Source organism: Oryx dammah, unplaced genomic scaffold (genome assembly GCF_014754425.2).
Source record: "Oryx dammah isolate SB20612 unplaced genomic scaffold, SCBI_Odam_1.1 HiC_scaffold_23, whole genome shotgun sequence".
NCBI classification, from domain to species: domain Eukaryota; kingdom Metazoa; phylum Chordata; class Mammalia; order Artiodactyla; family Bovidae; genus Oryx; species Oryx dammah.
The window spans coordinates 98135947-98152037 of record NW_024070207.1 but is presented as its reverse complement, the minus strand read 5'-3'; the positions used below and the strand labels follow the sequence as shown (position 1 = coordinate 98152037).

The following is a 16091-nucleotide window of genomic DNA, read 5'->3' as shown; positions in this document are numbered from 1 at the left end:
TTAATTTTTTTGCCTTTATTTATTTATTTATTTTGTCCTTTTTCATCTCTGAATCATTGAGGGCTTCCTCTTAATTCATCTAGTTGACATTTTGAGGCTTCCCTGTTGGTTCAGATGGTAAAGAATCTGCCTGCAATTCAGGAGACCCAGGTTCAATGCGTGGATTAGGAAGATCCCCTGGAGGAGGAAATGGCAACCCACTCCAGTATTCTTGTCTGGAGAATTCCATGGACAGAGGAGCCTGGCAGACTACAGTCCATGGGGTTGCAAAGAGTCAGACACAACTGAGCAACTAACACTCACTGACAATTTTTTCAGGCAAAACTGTTTCATCCTAAAGTATTGACTGAACAAACTTTTTGAAAATGCAATATATATGATGAATGTGTAGACATAAAAATAAAATGTTTTAAAAATAAAATTTTAGGGTTACTTTTCTAAGTCTGTGAGTTTGCAATTACATTAACAACTAGGGAAAAACTCACATAGATTTTGGTTCCTCTCTTGATTTCACTGATGAATATATTTGAATCTTTCAAAAATCTATTCTGTTAGTGCTTGCAACTATTTCTGAAAATGGTTCTTTGCTGAACTTAAGGAAATGGCCATGGATTATAATTTATTTCATTTGTTTCCAGTTTGGATCCATGTGAAAAACTCTGCATTATTAAAAAAAAAAACTAACTTTAGGCTAAAGTAGTTTGTATAGATTTTGAATCTTGAGATTAATTTGGTTAGGGCATCACAACTGTGAATATCATAAACTCAAAATATGCTTCCAGAGTGTTTCAAAGAGATTGTGTTACTGCATGACAAGATAAGAGGAACAATAGTAAGCAGCAAATATGATAAACAGGCCTTTTCTTTGATATCAAACATTATGTTCTGAGATTTTTCTCTTGGTTTTCAGTCATTTAATTTTTATTTTCAAATAGTTTCCATTACTTATTTAACTTGATTGTGTGACTTCCTGCATCTAAAGGTCAGAATAGTGGAAATGAAGGAAAAAAGATTAAATCAAAATGATATTATTACCCAGCATGAGTCTGTGGTCCTTGCAGCCTGTGTCTATGGAAAACTCTCTTGATTCTTAGCAAGCTCAGATGCCCATGAGCTCTACTCAGTGTGTGAGCCAGTTCTACTGTCTTTTACCTACATTTGTTTCATTTTTCAGAAACATTGGAATTGAATCTTTGTTTTACTGTGTCTCCTTTCAATGAAGTTTTAGATAAAAGATGAACTAAAAATGTTATATTTTTTAATGCACACATTTGCTTGGGTACTTTCTAATTTTCTCTCTGTGAACCTAGGTTGATAATTTAACCAATGCTAGGGTGATTGTTAGTGATTAATGTCCAAAAATGGTGGGACGTGGTTTAACTTAAAAGCTCCACTTGGTGAAACATGAAAACATGATCTTCTGTTTTTGTGATTTAGCTCATTTCCAGTTGTTTAACAAAAGCTAATTTCTGTCATCCATGATTTGTTTTATAAAATAGCCAAGAAATAATTTACATAAAACAGTTGTTAATGTAATTAAACCCTGACACTTGATTCCAGTCAATCAATTGTGTATGATCAAGTTCAGGCATCATAAGTGAAAATACAGTGAACCTATGCTCATAGATTCTCTAAATAAAAGTAATGTAGGCACTTGAAGACATATGCAGATAAAACATGCTTTTAATCCTCACTACTAAGACAGCATTTTATGGATTTGCTTTCACCACCCATCCTACTTGGAAAGAATCATAAAATAAGTTTCCCTCTTTTTATTGGAACTTAAGTTTGAAAACATCTCTGTAGTTTTAGAGGTAATAAACTAGGACATTGTTAGTCAGTTTCAGTTCAGTCACTCAGTCGTGTCCGACTCTTTGTGACCCCATGAACCGCAGCACACCAGGCCTCCCTGTACATCACCAACTCCCAGAGTCCACCTAAACCCATGTCCGTGGGAGTCGGTGATGCCATCCAGTCATCTCATCCTCTGTTGTCCCCTTCTCCTCCTGCCCTTTCCCAGCATCAGGGTCTCCTCCTGCCCTTTCCCAGCATCAGGGTCTCCTCCTGCTCTTTCCCAGCATCAGAGTCTTTTCCAATGAATCAGCTCTTCGCATCAGTTGCCCAAAGTATTGGAGTTTCAGCTTCAGCATTGCTCCTTCCAAGGACTGATCTTTAGGATGGACTGGTTGGATCTCCTTGCAGTCCAAGGGACTCTCGAGTCTTCTCCAACACCAAAGTTCAAAAGCATCAATTCTTCGGTGCTCAGCTTTCTTCACAGTCCAACTCTCACATCCATACATAACCACTGGAAAAACCATAGCCTTGACTAGACGGACCTTTGTTGGCAAAGTAATGTCTCTGATTTTTAATATGCTGTCTAGGTTGGTCATAACTTTCCTTTCAGGGAGTAAGCGTCTTTTAAGTTCATGGCTGCGATCAACATCTACAGTGATTTTGGAGCCCAGAAAAATAACATCAGCCACTGTTTCCCTATCTATTTCCCATGAAATGATGGGACTGGATGCCATGATCTTAGTTTTCTGAATGATGAGCTTTAAGCCAACTTTTTCACTCACCTCTTTCACTTTCATCAAGAGGCTCTTTAGTTTCTTGTTAGTCAGTTTTTGTTTAATGACCTCTTCACTCGTCAGTAACATTAGTAAAGTGTTCAGTGCAGAACAGAGTCTTAAAGGACTTTTATTCTAAATAAATACAAGGGTAGCATTTTCAAACAGAGGTTTATGAAATGTGGATGAAAACAGTGGCCACATTCAGTCTCCTTCGCATAATTTTTGAGCCATTCTTTCATTTCATGTGATAAGAGAATGTAGGCTGTACTAGATAATGGGAATAAGTAATATGACAATCGCAGTCATAAAGAATCCACCTGCCAGTGCAGGAGATGCAGGTTCAGTCCCTTCATCGAGAAGATCCTCTGGAGGAGGAAATGGCAACCCACTCCAGTATTCTTGCCTGGAAAATGCCACGAACAGACAAGTCTGGCAGGCTTACAAAGAGTTGGACACAACTGACCAACTGAGAACACAAACACACACACAAGTTGCACTCACTTCTTTTTAATGAGACTTCAGTCTATGCCTCACCTTCTTTCTTTAATGTGTTAACTATCTAAAATTCATTTGAAATTCTAATGTTTTGGAAGCTTCATACAATGTTTAGTACCCATTTTGTTAGACAAATTGATTTTTTAAAAAAGCTTGAACAGAAATGCATGGTTTTCATTAAGATTTCTTTTATGTATTGTTATCAATAACCTATATGCATTGAAATATGTTTAATACTTGAATACTGGTCTTTGGCCTTTTTTTCAGTGTAAAAACATTGATTTTTTCAGTAAAATCAAAAGGAATTTGGAAAAGGAAGGAAAGATAAAATGATGCTTGTTAAATATTAACAAAATACTTTTTTCTCTGCCAAAATTTTTATGTGTTCTATATTTATTGTTACAAATAAAAAATACGTAATTAGGACATATATGTTATGTATGTCTATCTTTAAACAGTTTAAAGAATGGGTATTCCTCATCTCCGGAATAGGACTGTTCCCCCAGCCTCACGAAATACAAAAAGTAACCGCATACCTTCATCTTCAGGCATCTATTCCTATACCTTTCCAAAATCCCACCAAAGAAGATGTTTTGATCGATATCTTACTAACTGGTAAGTTGTTTTCCTTTTACCTTACATATGTTATTTTGTAATTATTATTCTATCACACTTATTCTATCATGGAATCCAAGCATTTTAGAGGTAGTAGACACTTTGTAGAGATCCATTAGCTCAACAGCATCATTTTTTAAAGAGAAAACATAAGGTGTAAGAAATGCAATATCATGGCCAAAATCACAGCTCTAAAATGATGGAGCCAGAATCAGAAATTAGGAATCCGTGTACCAAGTCAAATTCTCCTAATTTTATCTGGAAACCCAAACATGTAAATTATTAATAGTAAATTTTTATAATTTTTATGATAGTACTCAAATATATCAATGCTTCTTCAAAACTTTATAAAAAATAATAATAAAAAAGTCAAAAAAAAGCAAGAGTTCCAGAAAAAAAAATTCTAGTGTTATAATTTTGTTTCCTTTGCCTTTTTTCCATATAAATAGCATAATCAGATTAAATTTTGGCTCCTACCAAGCTTGTTCCTCTTTTTATATCATTTTGAAGATGTATTTTTTAAATTCAGTTTTGTGAAGTGCTTGATCACTTTGTTAAATGACCAAATAATATGAGTCTGAAATAAAGATCAACTATTATGCCTGGTAGCTCAGATGGTAAAGTGTCTGTCTACAATGCGAGAGACCCAGGTTCAATCCCTGGGTTGGGAAGATCCCCTGGAGAAGGAAATGGCAATCCACTCCAGTACTATTGCCTGGAAAATCCCATGGACAAAGGAGCCTGGTAGGCTATAGTCCATGGGGTTGCAAAGAGTCTGACACGACTGAGCGACTTCACTTTCACTTTCATTATACTATACGTTTTATGAAACACATTTTAAATCTAATAATGGACATTCATAATTTTAACTTTTCAACTATTATTGCCATGTCTGCTAAAGCTACTACTACTACTATGATCCATTTTTATAAAGTTCAATTTCACGGCTAATAAGAACACAAATGTTAGGGCTTATGATATAAATAACCAGTTTACTCTACAGAATGGTTACACTGTTGGAATTCATGCTGTCTTCACGAGTATATTACAGTATATTTTCTTGAACTTTGGAAGCCCTGAGTATCATCATTCTCCTTAACTTCGGTCAATCTGATTGTGGGAAATTGTATCTTATCCTCATTGTATATTTACTATTTTTTTTTCTTTTTACAAATTTACTTTTTTGTTTTTTTAATTCATGCTGAAGCTGAACACTGTCATTTACCTGTTAGAATTCTCATCTTTCCTGATCATCTCTTCCTGCTCTTGGTATGAAGTAATTAAGAAAAATTAAGAACATAATGTCATTTCATGTAAAATGCCCTTATTGATACTTCAACTATAATGAGAAGAGACATGCTGTTTAATAAAACTTGATTGCAGGCTCAAGGAAGTCAGCATTTTAATGCAGAAGAGACTTAAACATATGTATAAGTAGAAGGAAGAAGCCAGGGTTGAGCAAAAGTTAAAAAGATGTAAAGCCGGTGGGGTTTAACTGATGAGCCAAAGCTCAGAGAGAACTGGGATCAGGGTTGAGATAGAAGGAAGAGCCTTGAACAGGAAGTATGTTTCCACCTTTGAACAGATGATGGTACCTTAAAACAAATGTGAATGTAGATAAAAATGTAGGTAGTAGAGGCACTTTGGGGTTAAGAGCAGTTAGGTTTATATTTTCATTTGCTGAGGAAAAGAGATATAGTAAGAGATTTGAAGAGTGGCATAGTGGGTTGAAATAAATGCCTGGAGGGAAAAGAAGATAGAGCTGACAAAATTCAAATAAAAAAAGGTATTATATTTGGCTGGGATTGGAAACCATAAATTAAGGTAAGCACCAATAAAATATGTGTTTGTGAACTTTGTACCAGTTGTCAGGCTTACAATTCTTGGTGTGGGAATACACAAGGCTGATTAATGGAACTTTCCAGGGAATGGAATTTTGAGGGCCGTTGTATCACTATGAGTATTATAAAAACATATTGGATCAAAATTTTAGCATTAAAATAAAATTAATTTCTTTATTTTATTTCATTGTTCTAAATTTTTTTCTCCTATATGACAAGAAAAAATAGTAAGCTTGATAATTAAAAATGTATTCTCTTTTTAAAAATTAATTTAAAAGTCTTTAATGTAAACTCACCATATCCTGGGAGAATGTTTAGACTTAAAGGTTCTCCCACTTCGTCCTTCAACCTGAAGAGACTGGAGACCAAGGAAGATGCTGACCTCTAACATCTTCCTCTCTTCCACTTTCTTCATTACTTTCTGAAAAGATTCTTCCATTTCCTTTTCTTAATGATGGAATCTCTCTGTCCTAACTTCCTCACCCTTTCTTCTGTGGACTCTTTTTTTTTTTTTTCTAGCTGCCATGTGCATATCTTCTTGTACTCATATTCCTTGGTGACTTGGCATCATAATTTGGCCTGGATTATTGAAGGGCCATTATAGAAACATGACTGACAAGAAGAATAAGAATAGCTAACTTATATGACAAAGATCATAAGAGATTTACTACAAGCAACTATATGCCAATGAAATGGCCACAGTATTTAATTCTTTATTATGTATAGTTTGTTGTCAATTTATGTAAAGATGAGTTTCTTAATTTCTCATTAGGATTTCTTAAATTCTAATTTTAATTCAATTTTAGGTTTGCTTTTTCAAACTTTCTAAATTTATTTTTGAATTTGTGAAACAAACATTATTCAAAACTCATCTATATAAAATGTTCCACTTAAAGAAATACCATTCCTGTAATTGAGCCATCTACCAATTTCTCAATCAACCATATAGATGGCCATCATCATTTGATTCTGATTTATCCCTTCTGTGTTTATGTCTGCAAAAATGAGATATTTGGATAAATGCATATATACACACATGGTTCTGTTTTCTCTTACACAAAGGTAGAATACTGTATGATTTCTTTTACACCTTGCTACTTTACCCATGTCTGAAATCCTAATAAAATGGTAAATGGACAACTTTCTCATAGATTTTTATGACTTTTAGTACTCAGTAATTTTTTTGCTACACTATTGATTATATACAACTAGTCTCTAGTATATAAATATTTTCATTATTTCAAATAATTTGCTATACAAATAGGCCCCATGCATTTTGCTATACAAATAACATCTTTGTATATTTAAGATGTATTTCTACAAGTAGTATTGATGGGCAAAATGGTAAATATGTATACAATTTTACTCTATGTTACAAAAATCCCCTTCTTATCAACTGACGTCTAGTTCAATATGTTTATGATTATAAATGTAAGTGCTGACAGAGACTTTTACTTTTTATACATGGTAGCACTAAAAGCAAGTACTTATTATATAACCCATAAGCACATTTTGAATAATTGATTGATTTTTGTAGTGGTTAGTTTAAATTATTAACACTGCAAAAGTGTGTATTTATGCATGTATAATTATTAACTACTATAATCTATTTTTATTATTTATTTTTTTTTTTATAATCTATTTTTAGATGATGGACTCAAACATGATCTCTTTAGTATTAGCATCTCTTAATTTGAATAGTTTAAATGAAAATTCTAAGAATTTATGAGTTGAGTTTATAAGTTGATTTTTTAATATTATAGAGAAAACTATTAATAGTGATGAATATCTGCTTCAGAAATGTCATTTAAATCTAATCTTAAATATACCTTGAAAAATGATCTGAAAATTTCCCATTAAAAGGAAATTTTGATTCTATTTCAGTCTCCACTGGTTTTTGTCCTCTTGAATGTGACATTGAAGTCTATTATCTCTTTATATTTTGATTAGGTGAGGAAAAGCCCAAGCATCTTCTCATGGCTCAAATCTGGGACAGCTTCATGGAGGAGACTTCTGCCTTCAAGATTAGTGGTGTGACTCACACAAAAGGTATGGGATTTCTGCCTTTATATTCTGTCATTCTATATGCTGTCACATTTCAGAGATGATAAATATATGTCTTATTATCTTAATAAATATTTAATGAAAATGAAATATACAAGTTAAAATTTTCACAAGTTTTTTTAGTATGTTGACAGAAAAATACAGAATATATAACCTTTATGTATAGTCATCACATCTTCATTTTTCATTCCATAATGCATGAAACAACTTGTAAAAAAATGTTATCTCTGAGATTTTTTTTTTTTTCCATCTAAGCAGTTCCGGTTTATTGTTGTAAGCTCTTGGTTTATAAAGGCAAGCAGGGAGGGGTTTGCGAGGGACTTTCCATAGTTGCACCAATCACATTAAAGGTCAAATCATCATGTGCCATCATTATAACAGGAGTCTATGGTGATCACGTGCTGTCTACGTGCACAGAAATCAAGAGAGCCAATCAAAATATCTCTGAGATTTTGAATAGTTGAATGTCACATCACTTAATATATAAGTGTGTAAGTCAAAGATTTTGGAAAATTAAAAATACCTAGTGTGCTAAAGTTTCTTACACTTATGAAAAATAATTCCATCTTTGCAAAGCTGACAATTCTGTGAAAATGTATTGTAGGGTGTGTATATATTAGTCATCCCATTTGAATATTGATGAATAGGAAAAAATTATAAGGAAATAATGAAGTTGCTTAAAAATCTAAAGCTCACAAGCTATGACTTTGCTTAAAATATTTTAATTGAAAAAAACAATCTTCATAATTACTGTAAATATGATAAAATACAGATTATCTTAATTAATTTAAAAATAATGGCTACAATCAGTAACTACTGACATTTAAATATAAGTGGGTTCATGACTTTCTTTTATTTTTACTCTAGTTATTTATATCAGCATTCTGAATCTTATTAATTTATTTCATTTGATATAACAACTCCATGTTTTAGGTGTTATTCTTATTGAATCAAGGAGATTGCAGTTCAGAAAAATTAACTTATACATCAAAACAGTTATTTGCTAACAAAGCCAGACTACTGTATGTCTGATTTCAGCATCTTTGTTTTCTGTTTCTTTGCAATATATTGAAAGAAGTATGAACTGCACCTCACAAAAGAGAAAGTAAAGATGGCCAAACAATGACTAAAAATAAGTTCAGGGTCACCAGTATTCAAATAGATGTTAATTAAATTGTAGCTATCTAAGTTTTTTTTTTTCCTTTCTTTTTATAAAAAATTTTCCTGTTTCAATGAAATAGGAACAAAACAGATTGTATGTGTGTGTGTGTGTGTGTGTGTGTGTGTGTGTGTGTGTGTTTAGTCACTCAGTCATGTCTGACTCTTTGCAACCCATGGACTATATAGCCTGCCAGGTTCCTCTATCCATGAGATTTCCCCTGGCAAGAATGCTGGAATGGGTTACCATTTCCTTCTCCACAAATACTGATTAGGGAAGTATAGAGACACAAGAGATGTGTTTTTGATCTCTGGCTTGAGGAGATCCCCTGGAGCAGGAAATGGCAACCCACTCCAGTTTTTCTTGCCTGGGAAATCCCATGGGCAGAGGAGCCTGGCGGGCTACAGTCCATCAGGTCACAAAGAGTTGGGTGCAACTGAGCATGGATCACCAAATCATTACATAGTTGTTATAGCTTACAATGATTGATGTTGGATTCATGATCTCTGAAGAAGAGAGTTTAGCTTCAGGATCAGGGGCAGGCTTGATCACTCAGAGTTCTTGTGTGACAGAAGTTTTATTACAATGAAAAAAGACAGAGAAAGCTTCTAACATAGACATCAGAGTGGGGGCAGAGAGTGCCCCCTCTCTAATCTCAGCAAGAGAGCTATATACTTTTTCAATTGGTTATTACAGTAAATCAAAAGAAAGTCTCAAGGTTGTAAAGGTCTTACCAGACCCACTCTCACAACATACAGTTTAAGATGACAAGAAACATGTCCTTGAACAAGATATGTTGTTGTTATATAATCATTGGTACAGTTTAAGGCAAAACATATCCTTGAGCAAGATGGGTTGTTTTGTTGTGTAATCATTAGCTCTGGCCTTAAAGAAAAAAAGAAAAAATTTACATGATTAAGATGAAGGGATGTTAAAAAGAACAGTTTGTCCTTTTCTCCTCCTCTTCCCCCTCCTCCCACCGAACTCCTCCTCCTTGGAGACCCCAGACTTCTTATCAGCCTACCTAAGAATTAACTCTCTCAGTTGCTGAAAATCACTTTGTGTAACATATATAATAAAATTTAGAAATTAGCACTTTTTCGACACAGTAATTCCATTTCTGATGAGATATTTTCAAGAAATAACCAGAAGATGGATTATTTACTCACAGAGATGTTTGATATTGAGTTATTTATAACAACAAAAAAATTAGAAACCACCTTAATGCCAAATAACAACTTTGTTTTTGTAGTAACTATTTATATGTCTGCTTATATTTCAATTTTACTAACCCATTATTATGAGATGTTTTCTTCTTTTCTCATTTCTTCAATTGATTTTACACTTTCAAAGCCTTTGTACATTGTAAATAAGTTGAAAATTTACTTCTATTTTCTTTTTTCTTCTCCTTTGTTTATAATGGGGAAGGAGTTACAGGTAGGTAGGCATCTTTTTCATTTTCTCCTTTAATTTATCCAGATTTTGGTTTTTATACTATGAAATTACAATCTAATTTGATCTCCCCCTTAAGAGGCAAGATTTATATCTTTTAATTAAATGATAGTTATTATTTTGTTGTTATTTATTTTTGCAATGTGATGTTCTATATTCAAATCATGTATACTGTGCTACACAGATCTGTATTTCAGGTCTTTTCCCAGTGCCATACAGTTTAAATCCTACAGGTTTATGTTTTCTTATTTTATTTCTATTTTCTCATTGTCATTTCAATCATTCCTTTCCTTTTATCATCTCTTTATCCTTATAGAAAAAAAAATTAGAACAACTTATAAACAAGTTCTTAGGCTTCCCTGGTAGCTTAGAGGTTAAAGCGTCTGCCTGCAATGCAGGAGACCCAGGTTTGATCCCTGGATTGGGAAGTTCCCCTGGAGAAGGAAATGGCAACCCACTCCAGGATTCTTGCCTGGAGAATCCCATAGACAGAGGAGCCTGGTGGGCTACAGTCCACAGGGTCGCAAAGAGTCAGACACGACTGAGCGACTTCACTTTCAAAAGTCCCAATAAACAACTGGATTGAAATTACATTAAACCTATAGACAAATTTGAGGGGAACTGCATCTTTATAATATTTAATCTTCTTATCCAATCATTTCCTTAATATTTTTGAGTATAGTATTTATAAATATTAATGAAGTTTATTTTTGCTTGAAAAAAACCAAGTTTCCATTGGCAGTATTTTTATTTAAATAATACAAATATTGTGTAATGGTGGTCAAAAGGTAAAAAATTAATAAAATGGCAGGGAATCATTCACTGTAAACATAAAGTTGAATATGGAGATTATGGAAATTATTGTTTCTCTTACCAGAATCAGCAATCTTATTGAATTAGTTTATAAAATTTCCATCTTTTTTACTAATTTTGAACTATTTTATATGGAAATGACTTTGCTCATTTTTTTCATGCTTCCTTTTTTTTTTATTCTTGGGTCCTTATTCTGCAGCAAGTAATTTTTAAGACATTTTCAAATTAAAACCTAAATAATCCATTAGGAATTATATATAATGTTATTTCTATGCAACACAGAGACCAACATTTTGTGTTCCATAAAAATTTTCAGATTTTAAAAATATAAAAATTATAAATGTACCTTCTTAGTTATAATTTATATTGTTAATGCTGTCTTCAAATGGTTTTTAAATTTAATGCAGTCTTCTGCTGGATTTTTCATCTAACAGGGGACACCGTGTCTGTGCACTGGGTTTACATTTCAAAATGTATTCCCTGCTGCTCTATAAAATAAAATTTCCAAAGAGGATTGTTTATTTTCAAAAAACTTCCTATTTGTTCTGATATTCTTATATGATATAATATTAGTGTTAAGGATGAGTTGGATAACATAAACACTAAAAGTACAACAGAAATGGGATCTCTGTTTCTTACAGTGTATTGGCTTTTTAAAGACTTTGGAATTCTTTGACTGTAATGTAAAAATTGCCTCATATACTATATAAAGCATTTGTAGCCTTAAAAATAAGTCTTTCTACATCTGCATGCTCTCAGATGAACTGATTGAGTGGTGAGGTTCTGAACTTGCATTGTCCAGTTTGCCATGTAATGTGACAGTGCATTCAGTTCAATTCAGTTAAATGCTAGACATTAAAGGGAAACCAAGTAACAGCTGATAAGACTATATATTCCTCAGTTCTGAATGTTGCTGCTTCAGTCCATGGTAAGCTTGTCTATGCATCATCCCAGTCACAACCTGACTTTACCAACATTTTGGTCTGTATAATGACAGAAGGACATGGATAAAAATAATTTTTGCAAATACTCCTCATATTAAATCATATTAGTTCTTTCTGCATTTTAAGTTCCTTTGCATTTATGAAATCCCTTAGTAAAATTGAATGGGTGGGTGAATGGATTGATAGATGGATAGATGAATGGATGGATAGATATATAAATAGAAACCAAGGCAACAACCCTAGCCTTTGAAACTATTTTTCACATTGGAAAAAGATGTTCACATCCATTTCATTCCTCAAGGGAAACATTTTTTTTTTTTCTAGAATTTTTCTTCCTTAGACTGAGTTCTATACTAAGCTATAGATGAAAGGGAAAGGGAAAGGAAAAGTCGCTCAGTCGTGTCCAACTCTTTGCAACTCCATGGACTGCATAGTCCATGGAATTCTCTAGGCTAGAATACTGAAGTGGGTAGCCTTTCCCTTCTCCAGGGGATCTTCCCAATGCAGGGATCGAACCCAGGTCTCCCACATTGCAGGCATATTCTTTACCAGCTGAGCTACAAGGGAAGCTATAGATATTAATAGCTAAATACTTCATTTTGTTTTTAGTAGTTTCACTGTTCTTCTGTTATCTTTTTGTCAAAACTGGTGACAGAAAGTAGACAGGAGGAGAAAAAATAGGTCTTCCTGTCAGTGCAGAATCTTAACCTGCCAGGTTTTCACTTTGAAACTCATTCTTGTCTGCACATCTAATTAGGTCAGGTAACCAAGAATGAGACAAGAGTATAGGTGAATTGTGATTTCAGAAGACATCCTTCTATAACAAGGAGACATGTATAAGAGTTGCAGTATTTTTTTTCTCTTTTACTAGTAAGTATTCAAATGTCACTGAAGGAAAATCAAGATTAAACTCTTGAGAAAAAAAAAATCTTAGCTGGAACATTTTCATGGATCCTCTGACTGTGTTAGTTAAGAAAAAGGGAGGGGGGCATAGATTAGCATTATATATCATAGTGTAGCACTAGGGAGTAGGTACAAGTCTATATATGTGTAAAGTGAGACCTAGGGCTTTAGGAACAGAGCCACACTGCAGGAATAGGACATTAGACTTGCAGTGTGAGAATCTGTGTTCTGTTTGTTTTCTCCCCCTTGATCATTTGTTATTATTTTTTTCTTTACTGTAATGTGGAAAAGTTGTGTTAGCTTGAGCTGGTTTCTGTACTCTCTAGACCCTGTTTTAGAAATCAGAAAAAGTAGAAATCAGTTTTACCTAATAAGATATTTTTTTCCTGATAAGATATTTTTTGAACAAATGCAGTTGTGCATGTGATGAAATGTCTAAACATTAAAATTACATACAAGTATTGGTTATTAGTATTATTTGCATAGGTGAAAATAGGTAAATGCAAAGATGAATTCCTGATCTTCTCAGTTTTAGATGAAATAGGATCTAGCACACTGCCAGTACATGCCAGGAAATATATTTCTGAAAAACAAATAAAGCAATAAAGAGCAGTTATTTTTATTCTGAAAACTGCTTTTTAGGTAAAACAGGAGAGAAATTATTTTAATTTTCATCAACTACTCATTGATGAAAGTCTTGTTGCTTTGATCAATACCTTTTCTAGAAGAGGATATATTACAGAACAGTAGGTATCTATTTTTATATTCATATTTATGTTTTAAGAGTATCCAACTTTATAGATATCTATATTTATATCTAGCTATATTAAAAAAATAACTCCCCCTTGTTCCTCCTTTTGCTATCCCTAATCCTTTATATATTCTGTTCATTCAACATTTTAATTTAAAAACTCAGCAAATTTCTATTATTCATATACCACTTTCACAAATTTTGGCATTTCCTAGTATCACCTATATAATAATTTACCTATAGTATTTTAGTAGAAAGCCGTGTCACTTGTCATGAGCTGTACAATGTACTCTGTTCCAGGAACTAAACACTTTATATAAATATCAATTCATTTAGTCTTCACAAGAACCCTAGGAAATAGATTCCATTAATAGCACTGTGTTAGAGATGAGTATACTGAGATGTGTAACTTATGCTGATAAGTTATATCCAGGATCACACTCACAGTATGTGCTGGAACTTGGGTTCGAATGTAGGACTTGGACTCTTACCCAATTATGTAATTCTGTTTTAAACAGAAGATAGCTATAAAATGTCAGTAAAAATAAAATGAAAACTTTAAATGTATGTCCAAGTTTCACTCAGAATATCATAAATGCCACTCTTGCAAAAAAAAACAAGTCTTCCTGGAAAGCAGTCTCTGAGAAGGATGTTGGTGTGCAGGAAGTGTACTAGTGGGCAGTATATGAGGATCTGCAGCACTGGGAGAGAGAGGATGAAACACAACTGAACAGAGGGAGGTGAGGACAAAAGTGTCAGCTCACACCTGGGCAAGCACTGAAACAAGGAGAGCTCTTCAGAGTCTCCCCAATTGGAGATGAGGAGGCCAGGATTTTACATCTCATTTCCTCACACCCATCCCTCCCACCCCAACCCCATCAATTCATCATGAAATGTAGTCTAATCCTGGAAAGGAGTTTAACTGGGTCAGGTGACTCTCTTCTGCTGAAAGCAATTCTCCCAAAAAGTTGATATCTAGGTACTGTATACTGGCAATAATCTTGATAGCTTGGGGCATAAAGTCATAAAGATATATCTTCTTTTTAGTAGAAGCATTATTGTTCACTTTTCCTGATACTTATCTCAATAATTTTAAATATGATAAGATGTCAGAATCAAGGTTCATTTTATTCATTTTTTGTTATTATTCAGTGGCTAAGTTGTGCCCTGACTCTTTGTGACCCCATGGAGTGCAGCACGCCAGGCTCCTCTGTCCTTCACTATCTCCTGGAGTTTGCTCAAATTCATGTCCATTAATCAGTGACACTGTCCAACCATCTCATCCTCTGTTACCCTTTTCTTCCTGTCCTCAATCTTTCCCAGCATCAGTGTCTTTTTCAGTGGGTCAGCTCTTCACACCAGGTGGCCAGAGTATTAGAGCTTCAACTTCAGCATCAGTCCTTTCAATGAGTATTCAGTGTTGATTTCCTTTAGACTGGTTTGATCTCTTTACAGTCCAAGGGATTCTCAAGAGTCTTTTCCAGCGCTACAATTTGAAAGCAATATTATTCATTATGTATACATAATTGTCCTATCACCATTTATAGAAAAAGTCATCCTTTCCTTACTGAAATTGCAGTTACACTTTTCTCTTAAATCCATTGACAGAATGTGTATGAGTTTTTTTTCTGGATTCTGTTCCTTTCTAGTTGTCTGTTCATATGTTTTTGCACCAATACCATGTATCTCAACTACCATATGGCAAGTCTTAATATGTAGTAACATAAACCCTTCACATTTTTCCTCTTCTTCAAGATTGTCTTAGTTATTCTAGATGCTTTGGACTTTCATAATCATTTCAGAATCAGCTAGTAATTACCAAATACACACAGGAGCACAGATATACACATGTTCCCTTGTGAGGACTTTAAATGTATTGAAACTATATGTTAATTTGTGAGCAACTGTCATCTTAGAAATACTAAGGTATTGAGTTTTTGAATCCAAGAATATGGTGTTTCTCTTCATCTAATTTATCCAAATGACAGTCTACTATATTTCTTTAAGATTTATTTAAAAGCCCATTTATCCCTACTGATTTCACATGCCAACATTATCATAGACTAAACTGCCATATGTACTTCAGTTCTTTCTGAATTATCTCTACTATTCCATTGATCTGTCTTTTAGAACCCATATTACACTGTTTCAATTAGAGAGGCTTTATAATGTGCTTTAGTATGTGTTGAAGATAGCTCTGTCATATTGCTTTTCCTTTCTAAGATTTTATTGGCTGTTATTCCCTGTTTATTTATCTGTATGAACCTTATAATAAACTTGACTACCTCTAGAGAAAACCTGAGAAAATATTTACTGGGATTATTTTAAAGTTATAATTTAAATTGCAACTTTATATATGTAGAAAGAAATGACATTTCTGTGATATTAAATCTTTGTATTAGTGTCATTTTATGTATTTTCACTAGTTCATCAGCTTTGTGCCTTCAAAAACATTTAAATTTTATTTTTAAAATACTTTACAAG

The 16091-nt window shown here is 33.5% G+C and overlaps 1 protein-coding gene across 1 annotated transcript in view; it reads left to right on the top strand.

The window, feature by feature from the left end:
• Positions 1 to 16091, top strand: part of CFAP47 (cilia and flagella associated protein 47) — a 507416-nt gene that overhangs the window by 393246 nt on the left and 98079 nt on the right. The window contains exons 56-57 of the mRNA XM_040265344.1: positions 3524 to 3680; positions 7472 to 7570. Coding sequence (XP_040121278.1) covers positions 3524 to 3680; positions 7472 to 7570 — 256 coding nt within the window. The remainder of the gene's footprint in view (positions 1 to 3523; positions 3681 to 7471; positions 7571 to 16091) is intronic.